Source organism: Pimephales promelas, chromosome 11 (assembly GCF_988280905.1).
Source record: "Pimephales promelas chromosome 11, fPimPro1.hap1.1, whole genome shotgun sequence".
NCBI lineage: Eukaryota > Metazoa > Chordata > Actinopteri > Cypriniformes > Leuciscidae > Pimephales > Pimephales promelas.
Window position 1 is genome coordinate 8,090,598 of NC_142779.1, and position 21,216 is coordinate 8,111,813.

The 21,216-nt window shown below is 38.9% G+C and overlaps 1 protein-coding gene across 1 annotated transcript in view; it reads right to left on the reverse strand.

Moving 5' to 3' along the window:
* Positions 1 to 10,997: 10,997 nt before the first annotated feature.
* Positions 10,998 to 21,216, reverse strand: part of sema4ga (sema domain, immunoglobulin domain (Ig), transmembrane domain (TM) and short cytoplasmic domain, (semaphorin) 4Ga) — a 33,896-nt gene continuing 23,677 nt past the window's right edge. The window contains exons 9-15 of the mRNA XM_039672291.2: positions 19,003 to 19,178; positions 16,573 to 16,720; positions 14,834 to 15,056; positions 14,461 to 14,576; positions 14,131 to 14,285; positions 13,517 to 13,578; positions 10,998 to 12,989 (exon numbers count right to left, since the gene is read on the reverse strand). Of these exons, the coding sequence (XP_039528225.2) occupies positions 12,076 to 12,989; positions 13,517 to 13,578; positions 14,131 to 14,285; positions 14,461 to 14,576; positions 14,834 to 15,056; positions 16,573 to 16,720; positions 19,003 to 19,178 (1,794 nt within the window). The 3' untranslated portion in view covers positions 10,998 to 12,075. The remainder of the gene's footprint in view (positions 12,990 to 13,516; positions 13,579 to 14,130; positions 14,286 to 14,460; positions 14,577 to 14,833; positions 15,057 to 16,572; positions 16,721 to 19,002; positions 19,179 to 21,216) is intronic.

The following is a 21,216-nucleotide window of genomic DNA, read 5'->3' on the forward strand; positions in this document are numbered from 1 at the left end:
CGTGCGTGCGTGTGTGTGAAAGTGTCTGTCTCTTGTGTGTGTCTGTCTGTATAGAAGTATGAGATTATCTGTATTTGTACATTGTTCTTTTACACAATTATATTTGTTTTGAAATAAAAGTTATCACTGGTATGAGTTTAGTTTTTTGAGTTGGCATGCATAAAATTGGATACAGAGATTGACAATGTACTGTATGTAGTAGTTGGTTTAATGTTTTATGATAGCCTATATAATGCACAAAAATAAACCATTATAACTATCAAAAATAAATAATGATTAAAATAAGAAATAAGGTGCCAGTGTTTACAATAATTTTGTCATTTTCAAAGTGAAGTGCAACAGAATGTGAAAATAAACTTTAAATAAAATACTACACAGATATTACACAATATTCACTCTGAAATGTCAAATAAGTTTACCTTAAATCAGGCATAGTTAAAACTATGGATGTGTGCTGTACTTCTTTTTTCTGCTTTCATTATTACTTTAGAGTTTTTAATACATTTAACGTATATATGATATGACAGGGACGTCAAAACACGTGACGTAACCACGTAACGCGCATGCGTTGTCACCGCAATATGGCGCATGCGCGGTAACACATACGTGACGTCCGTACGTGACGTATTGTAGATACCTGACGTCACCGCGCTACAGTCTGCAGCGAGGAGTACTTGCCCGCCTTGGGAAGCATTTGGACATGCTTCAATATCTGACGCTTTAGGCGCCCTCTAGCGTCAGTTAGATGACGCCCTAGGATCGCGTGTACCCTACCCCCACCGTAGGATCGCGTCATGTAAGTGACGCTAAAGCCTAGTTCACACTACGTGATTTTAAGCCCGATTTAAGCCCGATTTGCAAATCGTTGAGTCGCCGACAAGTCAGGGTGTTATCGCGTGCAAATCGCGGGCGATTGCGGACGATTAACGCTCGCCAATCAGTTAGTGTGAAAGAGCCAACAACGCATCAAAGACAGCTCGCAGACAGGTCACCGAGCTCAGAAAAATATCTAGCATGCTAGATATCTCGAGCAGTCGCGCGACTCAATCTCAGTGATGTCATGAGTACAGCCAATCATAGCAACGCATGGGTCGAGGACACCAGGTAAATCTTACTTTTTCTTTTTTGCATTTTTTTTTCTCAGAGCATATCGTCGAGCAAACAGTGTGCAGCACTAGTTTCTGTCTGACGTCCATATTCGCGTGTTGTGTTCTTCTCTGCAGTTTCGCGTCATTTCTGGTTCGTTTTATTGCGTGGTTTTTCGTTACAAAACATGGTTTCTAGACCAGATAGAATCGTGTTGTTGTCAACTCGTTACTGCTATTTGTTTGATTATTTTCAGGATTTAGACCGTATTATAGTACTGAAACAGCTCTCATTGAGTCACAAATGATATGCTCTTATCATCCGATCGTGGTTGTATCTCTATGTAGTGCGTTGTTAACTCGTGTAGTGAGTTACCTCCTGTTGTGGATCAATCACGTTGTGTTGTGTGGTGTGAACAGCTAAACAACTTGAACACTCATGATTTCACTGAGAGCAAGTCATGTAGTGTGAACCGCACAGTTCAGCCCGACATTTTAAAATCATGTAGTGTGAACTAGGCTTAAAGGGCGCCTAAACCGTCAAATATTGAAGCATGGTCAAAGGTGACGCCTTGGGGTGAGAATGCGTTGATATGGATGAATATAGAAGTGTTAGTATAGTATATCACACTTACTTTTAGTGACTTTTTTCTCTCTAGATCCTTATGTAATTACCAGGCAGCAGGGGATCTACAGGGAAAAGCATTAAAATCTGTTAAGCAATGTCAGTGTGGTTAACTCAAAATGTTCTTATGTTCCTGTTTTAGCTCCTATCTCAGTGGAATAGTCAGAGACGGCTTTTAGCTCGGTGGCATTTGTTTCCTGTCTGTAGCTGAGGATGTGGAGCGGGGCTGTTTCTGAAGAGGAATGTGCACTGAACCGAAAACACAACCAGAGCCTATGTGTTAACATAGTTATTTATGTGTTTATAAGTTTACATATGCGTGACTGCGGCTGCACTCACATTCATATATTCAGGATGAGAACTGAGTTTAACCACCTCAACAGCTGTGCGTTTGTCATCCTAGGCATTTGTACATCCACATGGGAAGAAAACTCCAAGAACATGCAGCTGTTCACTCTGTCTTTTTCTTCCTGTTATCCACCCTTCATCCCATCACCTCTCTCCAGAGGGCTTTCATCAGGAACAAAAACAAACCCATACAAAATGTAATTTAATATAATTTTAGCAGTTTTTTTGTCATAATTCCGGCAGGGAGGGAAAAAAAACGAAATATCTTACAAAACATGCAGTCATTTTACCTATTCTTCATAATGGTTCCCACAATGCTCCAGTCTTTTGGCTGCGCTTTCAGCAGATGTGGGGTTCAGATTCCTCACTGTGTCATTATTGAGGCCCTGCTTCAGTTCAGAATGACACACAAAGAACAGAAAACCTCTCTGCTGGAGACAGGGATCATGTGTCTCAGATAATAAAACAAGTTTCTCAAATTTCTTTATGCATATAGAAACAGATCAGACATTTACATTAAAAATAAAACATCCAGAGAGTCAATGTGCCTGTACCATACAAAGGTCCTTCCAGAAATAGTCTATAATTGCACCTTTAAATCGGTATGTTCAAAGCACGGTTTCTCTATTTACTAAAAACTGCTGATGTTTCAGATAACATGGTTCAGTGAGTGGACAGGAGGAAACAGAATAAAGTGAGTAACAGCAGCCAGTTTATCTGATCTGGGACTGGGGGAAAAGCAACAAATGTAACTCAGTGTATATATTCAATTATATTTAGCTGCATTTATGATTATATTAACGTTTAAAAGCCTTGGTAACAGTTGAATTCAAGCCTATATACGATGCATTATAAAAATATGAATATAATATAAAATAAAAATGATATTAAAATAGTCTTGTAATTATCTCATGAATAATTGCCTACTTATTCACGATACAGCACGGTAAAACGGTTACAACACAACACAATTTTGAACGATGGTGTACATTTATAGGTTTCACAGGTATAGCAGTAAACACAAGCACCACTCAGCCAGCAAGTGTCAGTATATTTGACTCTGAACTGATTTCTAGCAATCTTGTGTGAACTTTATTTGAGGACAGCAGTGTTACAAGTTGATGGTTGATACAGTTGAGTTTTCGACACACTGCCATCTGCTTCCAAGCAAGGCACAGAGTGCGCCTGTATTGTTAACTGGGTCAATTCCCTCTGGAACATCCTCTGTGAGATAATCTCTAATCCAGGATTTTTCAGCAGCAGGATCATCTAACTCAATTAAAGTTAACTTCATTTGCAGCCAGAACTCAAAGAGTAAGCTTCTGCTGAGAGCTGCTGTGTTTGATCTCTCTGGAGAGAATGCCACTGAATATAGATCACAGGGATGTAAAGGGATGTTGCAGCTGTCTTCACACATCTGGAGGAAATTGCATACTGACATTTTTTAATTTTATGTCAACGTTTACCTCACAGACACAACACATTCTAAACACTGTGATTGGTGTTATTAAAAATAAGTCTACTTTAAATCTAATTTCTCTCCTGTTTATGATGCTTGACGGATTTCCCACAGCACGTGAGTCTGAAGAAAACGAGTGCTGTAACTCGCTTCTTTGTTAAGAAAACTGTGCAGCTTTCCAGGTAAGCATTCAGCCTCAGGGTATTGAGTCACACAAGGATATAACATTTGTCATATAATTTAAATAAGCACAGGGGAGCTGAATAATTTTCTGAGACAAATCCCTCATAAATAGGTCTACTTTAAGTATTTAAAGTCACCATGTAAGACTATTCTTATCCTTTTTTTTTCATGTGGCCTTGTAATCTATAATCAAAATAAGTTTTCCCTTTTGCAGTGCATCTCTTCAACTCTGATGACATGTTTACTGGCGCGAGATTGGGGAAATCTGTCACTCACATGACATCACATCAATAGCAAACGCCAATGATCAAATCAAATCCTCATGGACAAACCAAATCAAGTCCTCCTCCTTGCTCGAGGAGCCGTTTCACTTGGACATACGGAACATCGTAAAACATGAATCTGCTGTCAATAATTTTTAATTTGGATTTCATCAGAATTGCATGGCCATTCATCTCCATTTAATTAATAGTTGAATAAAGTCATTATTTATTTATTTTCCACACAAAAAGTAGGCTATTCTCATCACTTGATAAACTTAAATTGAGCCACTGTAGTCACTTGGACTATTTTGACGATTTCTTTAATAACTTTTCTGGGCCGGCAAGTTTCAATCCCTTAGAAGCCTATGGAGGAGAGATCTAGCTCTTAGATTTAATACAAAATATCTTAATTTGTGTTCCGAAGATGTTGGAAGAACATGAGGGTGAGTAATTATGACAGAATTTTCATTTTTTGGGTGAAGTATCCCTTTAAGAGAGCGACCATATGGTTCAAGTTTTCACTATTTCATTAGGCCTATGTTTATGCTCATATTGGCCTTGCGAGCTCAATAGTTCAACTTGGTAATGGAAGGAAATGCAAAGGGTTTAATATTTTTACAATTGTAATGGTTTTAGCCTAATATAACAACTTAAACTGATTAATAATACCAGAATTTATTTTTGATGGATTTTTGATATTTTTGATACAAAAATTAATATTCCAAATTTATTGTGATAGGATTGAAATAATTTAGCCCAAGGGTTCGAATTGATAACTGTATGTCATAATTATTTTTAATTTTTTTTTCTTCCACAAATGACATAACCTTTTAGTAACCAGAAGCATTCCTTTAAAAAGAGAAAGGTTAATAATGCTTCTAAGTAGCTATATAATGGTTATAATATTAATAATCTGTTCGTTGTTGTCAATACAATCAAACACGTCACTCGGATATGATGCATACTCCGAGCTCGTGTTGTGCAGTGCTTGTATTTTACATGATATTTCACTAGGTGGCGCAAAACGACCATAAAACGATCAGAGAGCGAGATTAGAAACGAGATCAAGTATGTACAGTATGTAGTATAACCAAATGTAGCCTATATGCGAGTTTTTAATGTTTTTGAGATTTGAAAGCAAAGACACTAGACCTTCACAGCCTACTTCCCCTTATATTATCAGGCATCGTCTAAAAGGCAAATATGCTCATGCATGTCTATCATAGTTTTGAGGAGTAACAGATTCTTGTCAAGCATGCAGCGTCAAAAGAAACGTTGTGAAAAAAGAAGGGCAAGTAGGCTACGTGATTCTAAATGATGGTAAACAAAACAACAACAAAAAAACATGTGATGTAAAAAATGATAGGCCTACTGCAATGGGACTAGCCTGTTCCTCTGGTTCAGGGTGTTCCTGCAAAAACAAACAAACACATCTGAGACAGAGACAAAATGAAGGAAAGAACATGTTATAAAGGACAATATCTTACTGTCTATAATTTGTTATTGTCACTTTATTGCCTATGGCAACAGAAAATGAATGTCTTTACTGACAAATTAATAAATTAATAGGCGAGTTAAATTCTAAACTAATGGTATTGGAACCTTTATAAACTAGATAATTCCTTCTGCCTTATACAGGACCCTTATATGTGACCCTTATAGCATCCACCACTACCAGAAATACATAAAGTTTAAAGTGTTTTTTCTGCAATTCTCCACTCAGTTCACAGCAGTACCTGGGTAACAATCTTTTGTTGCTTGGTAACGACTAGCACACGCACAGTAGAAGTACGTCGGGTTCCTTCATGTTCTGCCGATCTCAGTTAAGTTACCTGGAATTCTCCTACACAGCACAGCTTGACCCTTCAAAGTGTCAGTGATACCTAAAGTAAAGTTCAGCAGAACGGGTAGTTCTAGCGCTGAGCGGGTGTGGTGAGCAGGCTGATCGAATAAATTATCGAGTCTCCACCATGGATCAATGCACTTTAACACACACACACACGCAAATGAGATGCTGATGATCACTACAGTGAGTCATAAACAACTGACATAACAGCAAATAAACTAAAGAATGTAGAAGGGCACGAGTCAGGAGTGACATTGTTTTGACTCATGTTGCTTGCGTTATCATAATTCAATAGCCTATGGACAGATTATGTGACTGGGAAGAAATGCAAGTCTATCTGGTGTTTTTAGTCCAGATGTCCAGAAGCAGTGACTCACTAAGTTTGTCAGAGATTAAGTCAATTTTAGCGTTATTTATTCACTCACCTAAAGGATTACAAGGAACACCATGTGTTTGACCCCCCTTTGCCATTGGCATTGATTCAACAAGTTGCTGAAAGCAGTCTTTAGAAACATTGGCCCATATTGATAGGACAGCATCTTGCAGTCGATGGCGATTTGTGGGATGCACATCCAGGGCATGAATCTCCCATTCCACCACATCCCAAAGATGCTCTATTGGGTTGAGATCTGGTGACTGCGGGGGCCATTTTAGTTCAGTGAACTCATTGTCATGCAGTAGCACCTCAATGCAGAACATGAGATCCACGGGGAGGAGTCGGATCACGATCCAAGGGGTGGAGATGGGTAAGATTAGGGTTGGGTTTAGGGATTAGGGGTGGGTTTAGGGATCAGGGGGCGGAGTTGGTTAGGTTTAGGTGTATGTAAGGTGGGAGGAGTTGGATCTGGATCCGACTCCTCCCCATGGATTTCATGTTCCGCAGTGAGGACCATCTCTTGTCATGTTCAAGAAACCAATTTGAAATGATTCGCGCTTTGCGACATGGTGCATTATCCTGCTGGAAGTAGCCATCAGAAGATGGATATGGTGGCCATAAAGGGATGGACATGGTCAGAAACAATGCTCAGATAGGCCGTGGCATTTAAACAATGCCCAATTGGCACTAAGGGGCCTAAAGTGTGCCAAGAAAACATCCCCATACCATTACACCACCACCACCAGCCTGCACAGTGGTAACAAGGCATGATGGATCCATGTTCTCATTCTGTTTACGCCAAAATCTGACTCTACCATCTGAATGTCTCAGAAATCGCGACTCATCAGACCAGGCAACATTTTTCAAGTCTTCAATTGTCCAATTGTGGTGAGCCCTTGCAAATTATAGCCTCTTTTTCCTAGTTGTAGTGGAGATGATTGGTACCCGGTGGGGTCTTCTGCTGTTGTAGCCCATTCGCCTCAAGTTTGGTTCCCATTGAAGTCCATTATATTGGAGAAGAATCCTGGAATGTTTTCATCAAAAACCTTAATTTCTTTTCGACTGAAGAATGAATGACATTGATATCTTGGATGACATGCGGGTGAGAAAATTATCAGCAAAAGTTTTTTTTTTTTAAAGTGAACTACTCCTTCAATACCTGTTTATGCAGGAAGTGTATAGACCAGATTAGAAAGCACACTAGTCATTATTAATAAAACAATAAATACACTCAGTTAAAAAGGTACAAAAGCTGAGCTGTCACTGGGGCAGTATCTTTTCAAAAGGTACACTTCTGTTCTTTTAAGGTACTAATAAGTGCACTTTAGGTACTAATATGTCCCTTTAAGGTATCAATATATACCCTATAAAAAAAGTGTACCCTTTGAAAAGGCAACTCCCCAGTGACAGCTTTTGTAACCTTTTTTCTTAGTTTAGCCTACTCCTTTTTTAACAGATGAACTGGTGATTTGTGGCTACCCTCATCAATGAAGCACCTCTCAAACAGAAAACATTGTCATATGAATACCACTTGACCACAGAAAAACCTGTTCCAGCTGTGTTTGATGTTTCAAGTGGTATTTATATATCAACACATTATGAATATGCTTGACTCATAAAAGCAGACCTCATTTCATTTCAGACTTTCCCAAAGTGCCCAAACTGCATTTATTCAATATACCAATCCAAAAATCCACAAACTGAAGCTTCAATACTGTTTATTAAAAGAATTGACTAGGTAAAATGTAAACAAAACAAATGTCAGACTTACAAGTTTCCAATGTTGAACAAAATGGATTCACACTTCTCAGCCTCCTCCCCTGCAAGCATGTCCCTGTAGTATTACTGTTAATTAAACACAAAACATAACACTTTGCCAAAGGGAAAATATACACATTAAATTCATACCTTGCTTTGACTGTCTGAATAAACACGGGGCAAGAATGAAACATTAAGCGAATTCGTAATAATTCTATGGTCTTTTCACCATGGTGACAAGCATAGGTCTAACCAGCTTCATTAAATGCAGTTCCAGAGGCAGCCCACACAAACCTACCCACGACTGAGGAGGCATACAACTGTGTACTGACGTGACTCGAGACATGGTCTGCTCGGCAGGAGATTTAATCAGAATACAAGAAATAAGAAGCACACAATCTTGGTTGGAATGTTGTGTAACATTGTAGCACATGTACAACTGGAAACATTTTTTTTTTTACAATTTTGGAAAATACTGAAGGGATTTTACCATGCTATGGGTATTACATTTACTTTATTATTATTATGATCAGCATCACTAATTTTTTTCGAAAATTGTAAATATGTTCGCAAATATGCATAGCATGCACCATTAACCACAATTTAGAAAATCCCATTTTGAAACACTAATTAAATAAATATACACAAAACTGTACAAAGCTATAAAATAAATATTTTCACTGACACATTTTTTTGTAATTATACTATGTACTGGAATAAAGTATGCATGACTGAAGGGACCAATAAACTCAATATATGTGTTTTCCGTTCATCTATACAGGGCATAAACCTCTTTAATTATTTATTAAGTAATTATGTAGTCCGTATTGAAAATAGCAAATGGCTTACTAGTACAACAACAAAACAATGTAACACACTCGATCGATAACAATTCTCCCATATAGCTCAGCGGTGACTCCGTTATAAGGACTGAAATGTCTGAAAATCTCATATTGTCTTGATCCATTCATTTCACTTCTTGGGACTGTGCATCAAACAGAAGCTGATCCGACTCTCTTGACATCTGTCAAAAAAATAAACCCACAATGGCCAAAGGCTAAAGGCTATTTTCCCCGATTTGTTTTTTTTATTTACTCTCCTTTGTGTCATTCCAAACATGTATGCTGCTATTATTTGCTATCATGATGTAGCTTGCTATTAATAAAAACAGTATTTAATGAAAAAAATGTTTTTTTGTGACTCTTATGGGATATATCAACTTTTCTGAAGCCTTGCAGTATGTGATGAACAGACTAAATTGCTCATGCCTAGAATTCAAAAGTAGCATGTCTTGTTCAGTTACTTCACCCAGGAGAACCAATGGCATTTAGCAACATTAACGTGACATTTTTGAATCTGGAAGCAGATCCGAGCACTGCCGAGTGCTTTGTGTGGTTGCCCTAACTGAGGATAAAAGGCGTAATGACTATTTCCCAATCTATTTCAATACAATCTCCAGTCTCTCTTTTGATCTTTCTCTGTCAATCTCGTTCGCTCTCTAGTCCACTTTAAATTCACTTTGAATGCGGGCAGCAGTCAAGATATTTCTCATCCACAAACCTGTCCTGGCATGTTATAAGATTCTGCAGGAGTGCATCTCTCGCAGGAATATAAGTCTCACGGGATGTAAACATTGCAAGCACAGACCATACGGGCAGCATGAAGACAAGCATCTAATCACAGCTTGTGACCCTCTGGGAGAGTCGAGGGCAGACGTGGATGCAGATCTATTCTGCTCTCATTAGAGACTATGATGGAGTTGTATGCGCGGACATGAACGCCATTTGTCAAATGGAAATTGTGGGGGATTCAGAGATGGAGAGATGATGGGAGTAAAAAAAAAAAGAAAGATTGATGATAGGAATGGCTCCAAAAATGACAAAGCTCCATAAAGGCATCATAAAAGTGTCTCATGTGCTTTATTCGCACTAATCAAGTGCATTTCTCATTGCTTTAAAATGAGCATTGTGATACATTTTGAATCTGGCTTTAAGAAGATTTTAAGCTGTTAATGTTATTTCAACCTTTTGGGTCACCATGAGCTGTTGTTGTACGGAAAGAACCAAGGAAAAAAATACTTCAAAAGGACTGAGCCCAATGAAAAAGTAGCAACATACTGTACAGGTTTGTAAAGACATGAAGCTAAGCAAATAATTAAATTTTTAGGTGCAATATGCCTTAAAGGGATACTCCACTTTTTTTGTAAATAGGCTCATTTTACCACTCCCCCAGAGTTAAACAGTTGAGTTTTACCATTTTTTTTATCGCATTCAGCCGATTTTCTGATATTGAGAAGAATATCAGTAACTGGGTAGTTTCTGGTCTCATTGACTTCAATAGTATATTTTTTTTCCTACTATGGAGGTCAATGAGACCAGAAACTTTCTGGTTCCTGATATTCTTCTCAATATCAGAAAATCGGCTGAATGCATTAAAAAATGGTAAAACTCAACTGTTTAACTCTGGGGGACTTGTAAAATGAGCTTATTTCCAAAAAAAGTGGAGTATCCCTTTAAACTTAAAGCACTTCAGATTAAAAAATAAAGTCCAACTCTACTAAAAAAGACAGAATCATTCAACAAGACAAAAACGAGTCTGAACACAAAGATTAAGGAAGAAAGTAAACTACACTATCAGCAGTGCTCATCTTAGCTCTGTTCTGAACATGTGGCCTTAATGTTCTCCATTCGGCTCCACTGCAATCTGCATATTCTGATCTAAACAGACAGAACCAGGTGCTACGCTCTCCTTAAGTGGCGGGAGATACGCCAAAACACTCTTGCACGCAAGTGTGGGCAGCTGAAGCTGGACCGGTTCCAGGACGAACATTTACACAACAGTTTAATGGACTTACTGGAAGAGAAAGGATAATCAACCCCCCCAATATAACCACGTTACAATACTCATTGTTCATCATGACCCGACTACAACTGAATTTCGTTTATTTGCTGGCAGCAGAAGCCCAATTTCATGACGTCCCGCTAATTTGCTAATCCTTGTTAAGACCTGACTGTAAGAGGTGCAGAAATAATTGGTCATGTCAAAAGGATAATCTAAAAAGGTCAGCATCAGCTTTACTTCTACTCTGTGGTTGCCATGGAAACCTCGCAGTTAATGACTGGAATTCTGATGAAAGAAACCAATAAGGAATCATGTCAGTTCTTGTGCACGTTGACTTATCAGAGACGTACAGATCCGAATCAGACAAATCCAGACTTAGCATGTTTAGTGGTCCATTTTTCAGGAACTCATACTGTAGTCTTCCCTCTCGCAGCATTTTCAACACAATTTTATCATATTGTCACTTTCACATAAGTCCTTGTAATCCATTCCATCCTCTCCAGATCTGTCAGAATAAGCAGCACCTCAGGGAAAACAAATGCTATCGGTACATAAAGTGCATCTCAGTGGTTAATACTGTCATCTTCCCTGATTCCCACCCCTGTGAAACTATTAATAAAAGCCTTATTTACACAATTAGTACCATCAAGTGCATTTCTCATCGTATTCAAAGTCTGTTATCCCTGCTCTTCTTAATCATGATTATTATTACAAGGTGTTACCGATATGGTCAGTGTTGGCATAAATTAGAAAATACTAAAATAAAGGACACATCAGAGACATTCACACGAGTTTTCACACGACTTGTGCACACGTCCAGGCGCAAAACTTCCATCCGAGTTCATCTCGTAGCTTTTTTACAACTCTGCCTTGTAAACGTCTCTTCTAACCAGTTTGTAATGGAATCATTTACTTGATTCCACAAGATGGGCTCTTTTACTTTGCTGCGTGTCCCTAACTTCTCCAACCCCGATTTTAACACAAGCGCATTGGCTGTGTGATATAACTTGCTGAGGTAGAATTTCCATGTGTTCGTTCTTTGCTATTTTGTAACCGGTGGGCATTCCTCAGTCTGCTGAAAGTCAAAAGCTTTACATTTAAAATGTAAACGGAGAGGCAGTTTGTCCTTCTAGAAGGACACCAATGTTTTATTTATCCTCCAACAAAAGCTGCTGCCGCGGCTACTTATTAGCATCCCGTTGAAGTAAAAAAAGGGGTATTGGACAATGATACATCCCTTGAACATTTTCACACCAGCAGGTCGAAAACCTCTCCACAAGCCAGGTACGGTTCACACCGAGCTCTCGTCGGGTTTACTACACAGTTGCGTGTGCTTCCTCTTCTCCAGGATCCTGTTGAGCTCCTCCGTGAAGGAGTAATAGAGCGGAGACGTGGTATCTCCATCCGTCTGTCTCAGCAACACATAGCTGTTGCCATTCATCTTGCGTAAGACGCTGGGTAGAGTGGCAGAGAGTCCATTGACGTACTCTGATTCTGAAGGCGGTGGGAGAGGTGGAGCGGGAGGAAGCTCTTTGTTGGGTGACGTTGCCGCTTCTCCGGGAACAATCTGAAGCAGGCCGTCGTGAGCGTCGGCTTTCCCGTTGCAGTGGCTGGAGATGGTCTTGAGCTCCATGTGAGCACCTCGCTTCTTTTCGGCATGGGCAGCGGCCCGCAAAGAGTATTTACCTCTCCGCCCTTGCAAACAGAATCCCACGTACAGCAGGACGACGGTTAGAACGAAACAAAGGCCTCCTAGGATTGTGATTAGGGAGAGGTACATGGCCTCCATGTTCCTCATGGACAGGAACTCGAAGCGAGGGGACATTGGGGTTGGATTGAAGTCCTCTGGGGAGTCACTTTGGGAAGTCTGAAAGGTCCAGTAGATCGCTGTGGTCAAGTGTGGCTGCGTCGGCTCCACAGGAGGAGGTGCAGGAAGCTCCTGGCGAACTGTTAAGCTGTAGTTCACCACAGGAACATGGACACTGTTTTCCAGGGCGAAGCAGCAGTAGTGGCCGCTCTGGTAAGACCGTGCCTCGATGACCAGGAGGCCGTCAGTGCCGACGCGGTAGCCAGAGTCCAGCCCGTAACCCTGCAGTTTCTTTCCATCCAGCGTCCACTCAGGGGTTGCCAGATTGGAGCTGAGCTCGCACTGAAGCAGCACGTCATCACCCGCCATCACAGAGCGAGAGCGGTGTAACACTTGGTCTATGACACACACACACCAGTTACAGGGATGTTAGTCATTCAGGGTTACTAGGAATAACCTGTAACCTTAGATATTGGCGAATATCCACTTCATCCCATCCCACCTTATCTGACAAATACAATTTGCTAACTGAGGAATAAGAAGACAAACTGACTACACTGATTTGGAAAGCAACAATCACAGTGTTTTTATTGTTGACTAAAACTATTAAAATAGTTTTCATTAACTGAAAACATAAATATTGAAAACTAAAAAAATAAAACTAAATTACAAATCTTGCTGACTGAACTAAAATAAGTACTAAATTACTAAAACAAAAAGTGGAACAAATATCTATTACATTTTTTTTTTAAAGAAAACAAAAACCAATAACAAAGACAATAGTGAAATTAAAATGAAAACTGAGAATATAAAAAATAATGCTCATTCAAAATATTAATAAATACCATAATAGTATATAAATAATACTAAAATAACACCGAATCACCAGCTTAACACTGACTAATACAACAAATGTTTTTCATACCATCTGCTGTGGATTCTTCACAGCCCTGGTTTCCATTCACAATATCCTGGGTCAGATTAGCTCTGTAAATAATGAGAGGTTTTTATTTGGGACACACTAACATTAGAATTTTGACCAATACTAATTATTTTCATATTATGGCCGGTCACCGATAAATGTGTGATTATCTAAACGAAAAATAAACATTAATACTATAAACAGAGATTTTTAATGCTACAAATGAATAGGTATCCCATCAATATAATGTACAGCATGAAAAACAAATATTTTACTTCAGGTAAATGAGCGTTAGATGACAGGAAAGGTAAACTAAATGTAAAAACTAAAAATATGAGAAAGGAGCATGCTCAATGAACATGAATATGCTCAATGAACAACTAATATGGTACATATTGTGCGTTACTAATGTTTCATTGACAAAGTTCACCAACTCTGGCCTTTTCCAATACGCATTACATGTTCCATGACATGCATAACAAAATTAAGCTGTCCTTATTAACAGAGTACTTGCATTGAGATATGATGTCAATCACAATCGCACATTTTCATCCAGTTAATTAAATAGTTAACAAGGACAGAAGAGGTACTAGTATTTTATGACCATGCATTCGTACCTGCTGTTGTGTGATGTAATGTCCACACACTCCAGTCCATCCCATCCACAGAAAGGATCACGTGCCATCACGCAGTCGAAGCACGAGGAGTATCTGCTGCATGTGGACAAGGGCAACTGCACCACTGAGCTGGGCGAACCCACATACACACTCATCTGACAAAGAAAGGTTCAAGTGGGTAGTAAGATTCACATTGTGGGCTGTGCATAAAATCAAATTACGCCCATATAAAATTAAACAGGATGTAATGGGCTCGTGAACTTTATAATGGGAACAACCTGTTGTAATAATGTATTTACAACTTCCAGAATGTAAACACTTATTTCTCACCTGTTTCTCAGAGATGACTATACTGTCCACTGGCTGGGGCTCCTCGAACAGCTGCAGCTCCTCAATGATGTGCAGCTGACCATTAACCATCACAGCCCGCTGTAACCAACCTTCATCTGGAGGAACATCGAAACCAGATGAAAGACATTCCAGTGTCACACTTTTATTTCAGATAAAAGATTTAATACTTTAATAAAAAGTGTTATAGAAAGCAAAGAAGACTTTTTTTGGGGGCTTCACTGAACATATTCTGTAATTTTACCACTACAGATTATGTTTTATTTGGACCTGCACAACCCTGCTGATCAAAAAAAACTCAAATTACTTGCCAGGTTTTTGATAGATGAGAGCTAAAGGGAGGTCACTGCAGTACCTGTCCCAATGAAGAGTATGTGGTATATCTGACCATCTAGAGCAGTCACTTTGTGAACGGCAATTTTAGTGTAGTCCACATTCCTCCTAAACAGCAGGGGGCGCTGTCCTTGAGGAAGGATTTGCCTGTACATGAGCGGATGGCGGCGGACAAAATGAAGTACGTCATCTGGCAGGTTGGTGGATGAGTTGATGCCTCTTGCTCTAAGTTGATCTGTGATGCACTGAAGAGAAATAAAGCACAAGTGAGGTAAAGTCACCTTCCAACAATACATGCACAGTAGCCCGTCCTAGGAAAATTGACCTCTTTACCCTTTATTAAAATATCATTACAAATTTGTTAATGATTTAGTAAGCATTTGCATAGTTGTGCTAGGAGTTAGGTCAATTGTTTTATTTGTGATAACAGAACAATGCCCTTATATTTAAACTATAAAAAATTAGTTTGTAATATTTTCCTTATATTTTGATGATTTAAAGGTAGTTTCCAGCTTTCCATGTTTTCACTGTTATACGGTAGGGTAGGGGACGCTATTATGTATCTTCCTAAAGACTGATCACTTGATCAAAACACTGGCGAAACATGTAAAATAACGCAACCATCAACCACATATAAATCAAAACTGATGTCTAACGTTACTGAATGAAATGCTGACCCAGGACGAGCTATAGGACTGAGCAAGGTTTCGGGGTGTTGACTTGATCTACTCCATTTATGTTTTGATAATCATTCTGAATCCAATCCAGACACAGTCTATGCCGATCCAGACATACTCTAAGCTCAAAATGTTGCTTTTTTATTTTCAAATGCTGATAACAAAAAAGAATACATGCAGCTAGAATAAAAAAGGGTTTATGTTTAAAAGCAGAGGGTCTGTTCTTTGTTTTGATGTATTGCATGTTCAGATATTCTTACAACAAAATATTCTGAGGGCCATGAAACTTTTTGGCGATGATTGGCAACTTTTTTCAAAAACACTGGCTGGAAAAGAGTTAAAAACAAATATCACATTTGGCCATTACAGTATGCAGACATATTTTCACAGCCTCGAAAGGCTTGCAGACACAAACAAAGCAGCATCTGAAATGATCCCTTCTTCTTGCTCAGTGGGATTACCAACTCATTTCCAAGAACCCATCGAGAATGTAGGACATTCAGCTATTCTCAGACTCTTGACTGAAAATTGACAATTTAACAGTCATTTTAATTATCTGACAGAAATTGCTAAGATTTCACAAACAAAATCTTACAGCAAACGTTTCTTTTCCAAAAACCTAAAATAGACCAGGGAAAACCAAAATTGTTCTTTCCTTTACATTTCTGAAAACTTCCAAACATCAATTAAAGGTGCAATATCCACCCTCACTCGCATTCAGACTCACTCATTAGAAATATCACAGATTCAAAAATCATAATGCAGCCAATCAGCAAACGATTTTCTGCCTGCTGCTAATCTCCACGGCAAAAGCTTTGATAAAAATAAACCCCTTTTCTTCATGTGCACTCTATAAAATTGCTCATCAGCGTCTGATTTCGGGATGAAACTAGATCGACGCTCTACCTGTACCTTGCACAGCGGTTAGAGAGCTTTAGTATCTCCACCTGTGAAGTGCTGACTTGTGCTTCCCCATCAGAGTCAGCAGGCAGGCAGGCAGGCAGAGTTTCAGGGGTGAGGATAATCAGGCCAGTGTAAGATGAAACAGGGGATCAGTATAGCTGTAATCCTGCATAGGCCTTACCGAGCCGGGTCGAGGTTCTGGCACTTTCCCTGTGTACTGTGCCCATTTAGAGCTGGAGTCTTCGTTGCTCTCCATGTAAGGCCCATCAAAGGCCCATTGGATATCCGAAATGGAGTACCGGCAGATAGCAGATGCTTTTACATTTTTCCTGAAAAAAAAAAAAAGCTCTGGTGAGTATTCTTTCAAAGCAGTACAAAGGAGAGAAATCCAACACTACAAGATATCAGGTAAAACCCTGAACCAACGCTGGGACTATGAACACCCACACTCAGCCATTTCTTCAGGATATATTTCAAGGGAGCACAAAGAAAATTAGTGAATAGAATGTGCATTCATGAAAGTGGTGAATCAGCCTAGGTGTGTGAGCGCTTTGTAGCTGATCCCGTTTCCCGTTGGTACACTTGGGTTTATTAACCGAAGAGCCTCTCAGCTTGTGCTGCGCTCATTGTTTCTCAAGGTCTCGGCATGTCAGCATAGAACCCTCATAAGCCCACTGTGTAACCATGGAAACAAGAAAAATAGATTACAAATTTATTAAAAAGTGTGTGAGAGAAGTGAGGGATGACAGTGAGTGGGTGAAGGGGTGTGGGGTGTTTGACAGGAACATAGACAAAGCTCCTCAAGTGATCAGTGTTAACCTATTGAGAAAAAGAGGAAGGGGCTGTGGGTTAAAAAAAAACAGCACTGGAGGGAAAAGTGCTCCCAATAGTTGCTTAATGGGATACTTCATTTAGATTTTACAGATCTGTCAATCTTTTCACCCAGTGTCATCTAAAAACCCATATGATTTTGTTTGTCCATGGAACACAAAAGGAGAAATTTCCCAGAGTGTACAAGCTACTCTTTTCCATACACTGAAAGTAGATATATATTCATTGCAAATACTGCTGATTTAATTGTATCATCAGGGTAATGTTACTTAGCGATTTTTAGAGAAATTTCAAGATTGTTTTGAGAGATCAATGGGTTTATTTGATATATGATTTCGAAGACTGAATGTCTATAAAACTGAATATAGCACGTAAATCTACCTTTATGGAGCCTGAGTCCACAAAAAAAAATCCAAGGGTGGCCAATCCTTTTCCTGGAGATCGATTTTCCTTCAAAGTTCAGATCCCACCCTGATCAAACACAACTGAACCAGCTAAATAAGTTTACAATATAATTACAGACAGGTGTGATGTCAGGGTTGGATCTGAACTCTGCACAAATATAGATCTCCAGGAACAGGATTGGAAACCCATGATGTAATCAATGAAAATGTTTCATTTATGGGGGAACTATCCCTTTAAGAGAAAAGGTCTTTTACTGGAGATTCCATGTCTGATTCAGACTTGCCTAATGCTCAGGAAAACAAACACCCATGTCAATGTAAACTTTACACCCAAACTGATGACATGGTGACACATCAGTCGTTCAACCTTACCCTGCCAGAGGTCAGTGTGATCAGCTCAGCTGACACAATCATTCTCATTTTATTTATCTGTCCTTGTTTTGCTCACTCTTCTTCTGCTTCCTAATTATTTTCTAGAGTGGCAGTAGCAGACATTATAGTTCATCCAGTGCTGTCATTCATCACTGTTACTCATATGTTTGCGGTTTGCACCTCAGGCAGCTCATCAGAACCTCCCCTCTGGTTTCAGCAGGGCGTCAAAACTGTCATGTCAGTCACAACGGCAGACGTAACGCGCGTGTGACCTGACCTATGTGCTATAACCAGTTTAGCACTGAAAATAGTTGTGAAAGGAAAATTCTTTACTCTCGTGCTGACAAAAATAGAAATGTGGACCTTAAGCTTCAAAGAACAACTTTTAGGATTGTTCAGTCAGTTTTATCAGTATTGAGTCAAAGCCTGGCTATACGAGTCCCAAGCAAATTTTCTGATCTCTTCAGAGATTGTGATCTGCTTATGAATAAAACATGCGTTGTGCTGCAGGCAGGCAGTCAGAGGACACGTCATGTCAGCGATTTTCATTCCGATGATCCTGGTGGACTGTAAATGCTGTCACCTCACTTGATGTATATGGCCAGAATGAACCAAAGCAAAGCCTATGTCCAGGCTGATAGATGAACTTACTAATAGACTAAATCTATTTCAACAAACTCAACAGTCACAGCAAAATGACACGATGCCACCTCGCAGAATCCTTTAATCATCCTCGACTGTGGCGTCATTTGCATGCATGTACGGCAACACACTTTAAGCTTCCATACACAACTGCCAGGATCATTTAAGAAAGATGGTTTGCTTTAATTTAAGAGTTCAAGAGCTTGAACCCACTTGCAGATCACTAAGATCCAGTCTTTTTGAAGAAGTGGCGTTCGTCACGACAGATAACAAATGTAATGGACATAAAAACACAATTGCAAGTAAATGAATAGCCCATTATGTGAAAGACGGATATTGAAGGATTGTACAAGTGATCTTACCATTCCAGGCCAAAGATGCCATAGAAAACAGAGTCTTGAGAGCTGGAGCCCTTCAGAAAAAACACACTCCGCAACACGTTGAAGTGAAATTCGTAGTCCGGTAACGAACACGCCAGACGTGCCTTCAGGAAGGAGGTCCACTTCTTCTGCAGCGTGAGAAGACCTCCTCTGTCTTTCTACAAGATGAAGAACAGAAAACAGCTGAGGGAAAATCATAAGACGCAACAGCAGATTCCAGAAGGTATGCGGACGCTACCATTCAAAAGTTCGACACTAAAGAATGGCTGCTGAAAATTCAACTTTGCCACCACAGGGATAAATTACAGTATAAAATACATGAAAATAGAAAACAGTCAAACAGTCATTTTAAATATTACTGTCTAAATGTTTTTTTTTTTTTTTTATCAAATTAATGCATCCTTGGTGACTTCTTTCCATCCCTAAACTTTTGAAAGAGGGTCTACATTTAACATGTATTCATGAAGCATATGAAGCCACTCACAAATAGAAGTAAGCCTTAAACGTAAACACAATAAACATCATTTTCATTAGGCGCACCTAGTGACATAATATAAAAAAAACTAGAATTTAACACTATTAGAAAAACAAGTGCGTTGTGAAAACAGCTGAATAAAGCCTATAACTTCTTTTTAATATGGATCACTGGTTATTGGCATGGCTTTTGGAAGCTAACGTTATTGTCAGTGTGACTGTGGGAAAAGGAAATGCACTAAATTGGTTGGGTGGGGGGGGGGGGGTTGCATGTAAAGGAATCCCCCATCATGTCAGGGGGATAAAGTGAATTTTCCATGCTGCCTCCAAAGAGGAAAATAAATCTTCATGGAGGAATGACTTTGACGGGACCCAAAGCTTCTTAGCAATTCTTGGTTTCTCCAGTACTTAGTTTTCAGTAATGTAATGACCTTTAATTCACTGTGAGAAAAAAAAAAAAAGGCTTTTGACTGTTGATTCATGATGCCATCTTCTCAACTGGTGATATTCAGAAGCAGATGTATGGTGATATGAAACCAGAGCACAAAACTCTTTACAATAACCCACTGCAGATATTTTTGGAGATTTAAAAATTTCTAGCCTATGCAGAACCTGATTTTGCCAAGTACATATTCCTGGAAAAACAGATCCTGGAAATTTAGGCTTACAATCAGGGTTAGGTGCTTCTACATCAGTGTTATTCGCCTATAGTTTCCCTCTGATTTTAGAGATAAGTTATGGATACAGAATTTTCAAACAGGAATATGTTGACCCAGGAACTCAAAATAAGGATGTGCCTATATAGCAGACACCATTATGAAGAAACTCAACACTTTTATTGAGACTTTTTACAGATAGTTACTCACAACAACTGAGTTACTATCCTTATTTATGGCTTTCCCCTCAGCTCAATGTCAGTTAGTGTGTATTAACAGCACTCAGCCCCACAAGCATGTGGATAATGAACAATAATCTACTCATTAATGTGACCCTGCTGTGTGAACTGCAACAGAGAACTGCTTTTACCCTCAATCCTCAGCCTGCTTAACACACTTCACTAGCCCCGGACTCAACCCACTTGAATACAGTGTAATTCAGTCCATGTTATCTAAGCTACTATTATGTACACTATTGTTCACAAGTCAATACGATTTCATTTATTCATTTAGAAATAAATTAATAGTTTTATTCAGCAAGGACACTAAATTGGTCAAAACTGACAGTATGTGACATTTATGATGATCTGTTCTTTTGAACTTTCTGTTCATCAAAAAATCCTGAAAACATTTTTCCACAAAAATATTAACAGTGTTCAATCTTCAAATTTTACTATTTTTTTTTCATCAAATAAATGTAGCCTCGATGAGAAATATGGGACCTTTTTCAAAAACAATCATATAAAAAAACTTATAAATGACAGAGCAGGTTATTTGGGTAAACGCTGATATGAATGACAGCTGCTAGTAGTTCGCTGGTGGATACTTTGCAAAAATGCATCACAGCTGGGAATCAGAGGCAATTGTAAAATAAAAAACTGTACGACTGATTTAAAAACTGAAAAACAAATTGCTTATTTCATTAAATTATAAAATTATAGACTTTTGTTGGATATTTAGTGTACTCCATATGATATGTAGTAGCCCATATTATCGTAAAAAGGGTTTAACCCATTTTAAAGAAAAGTTGAATTCACATGCATCCTCATAAAGAAAAATGCAACTT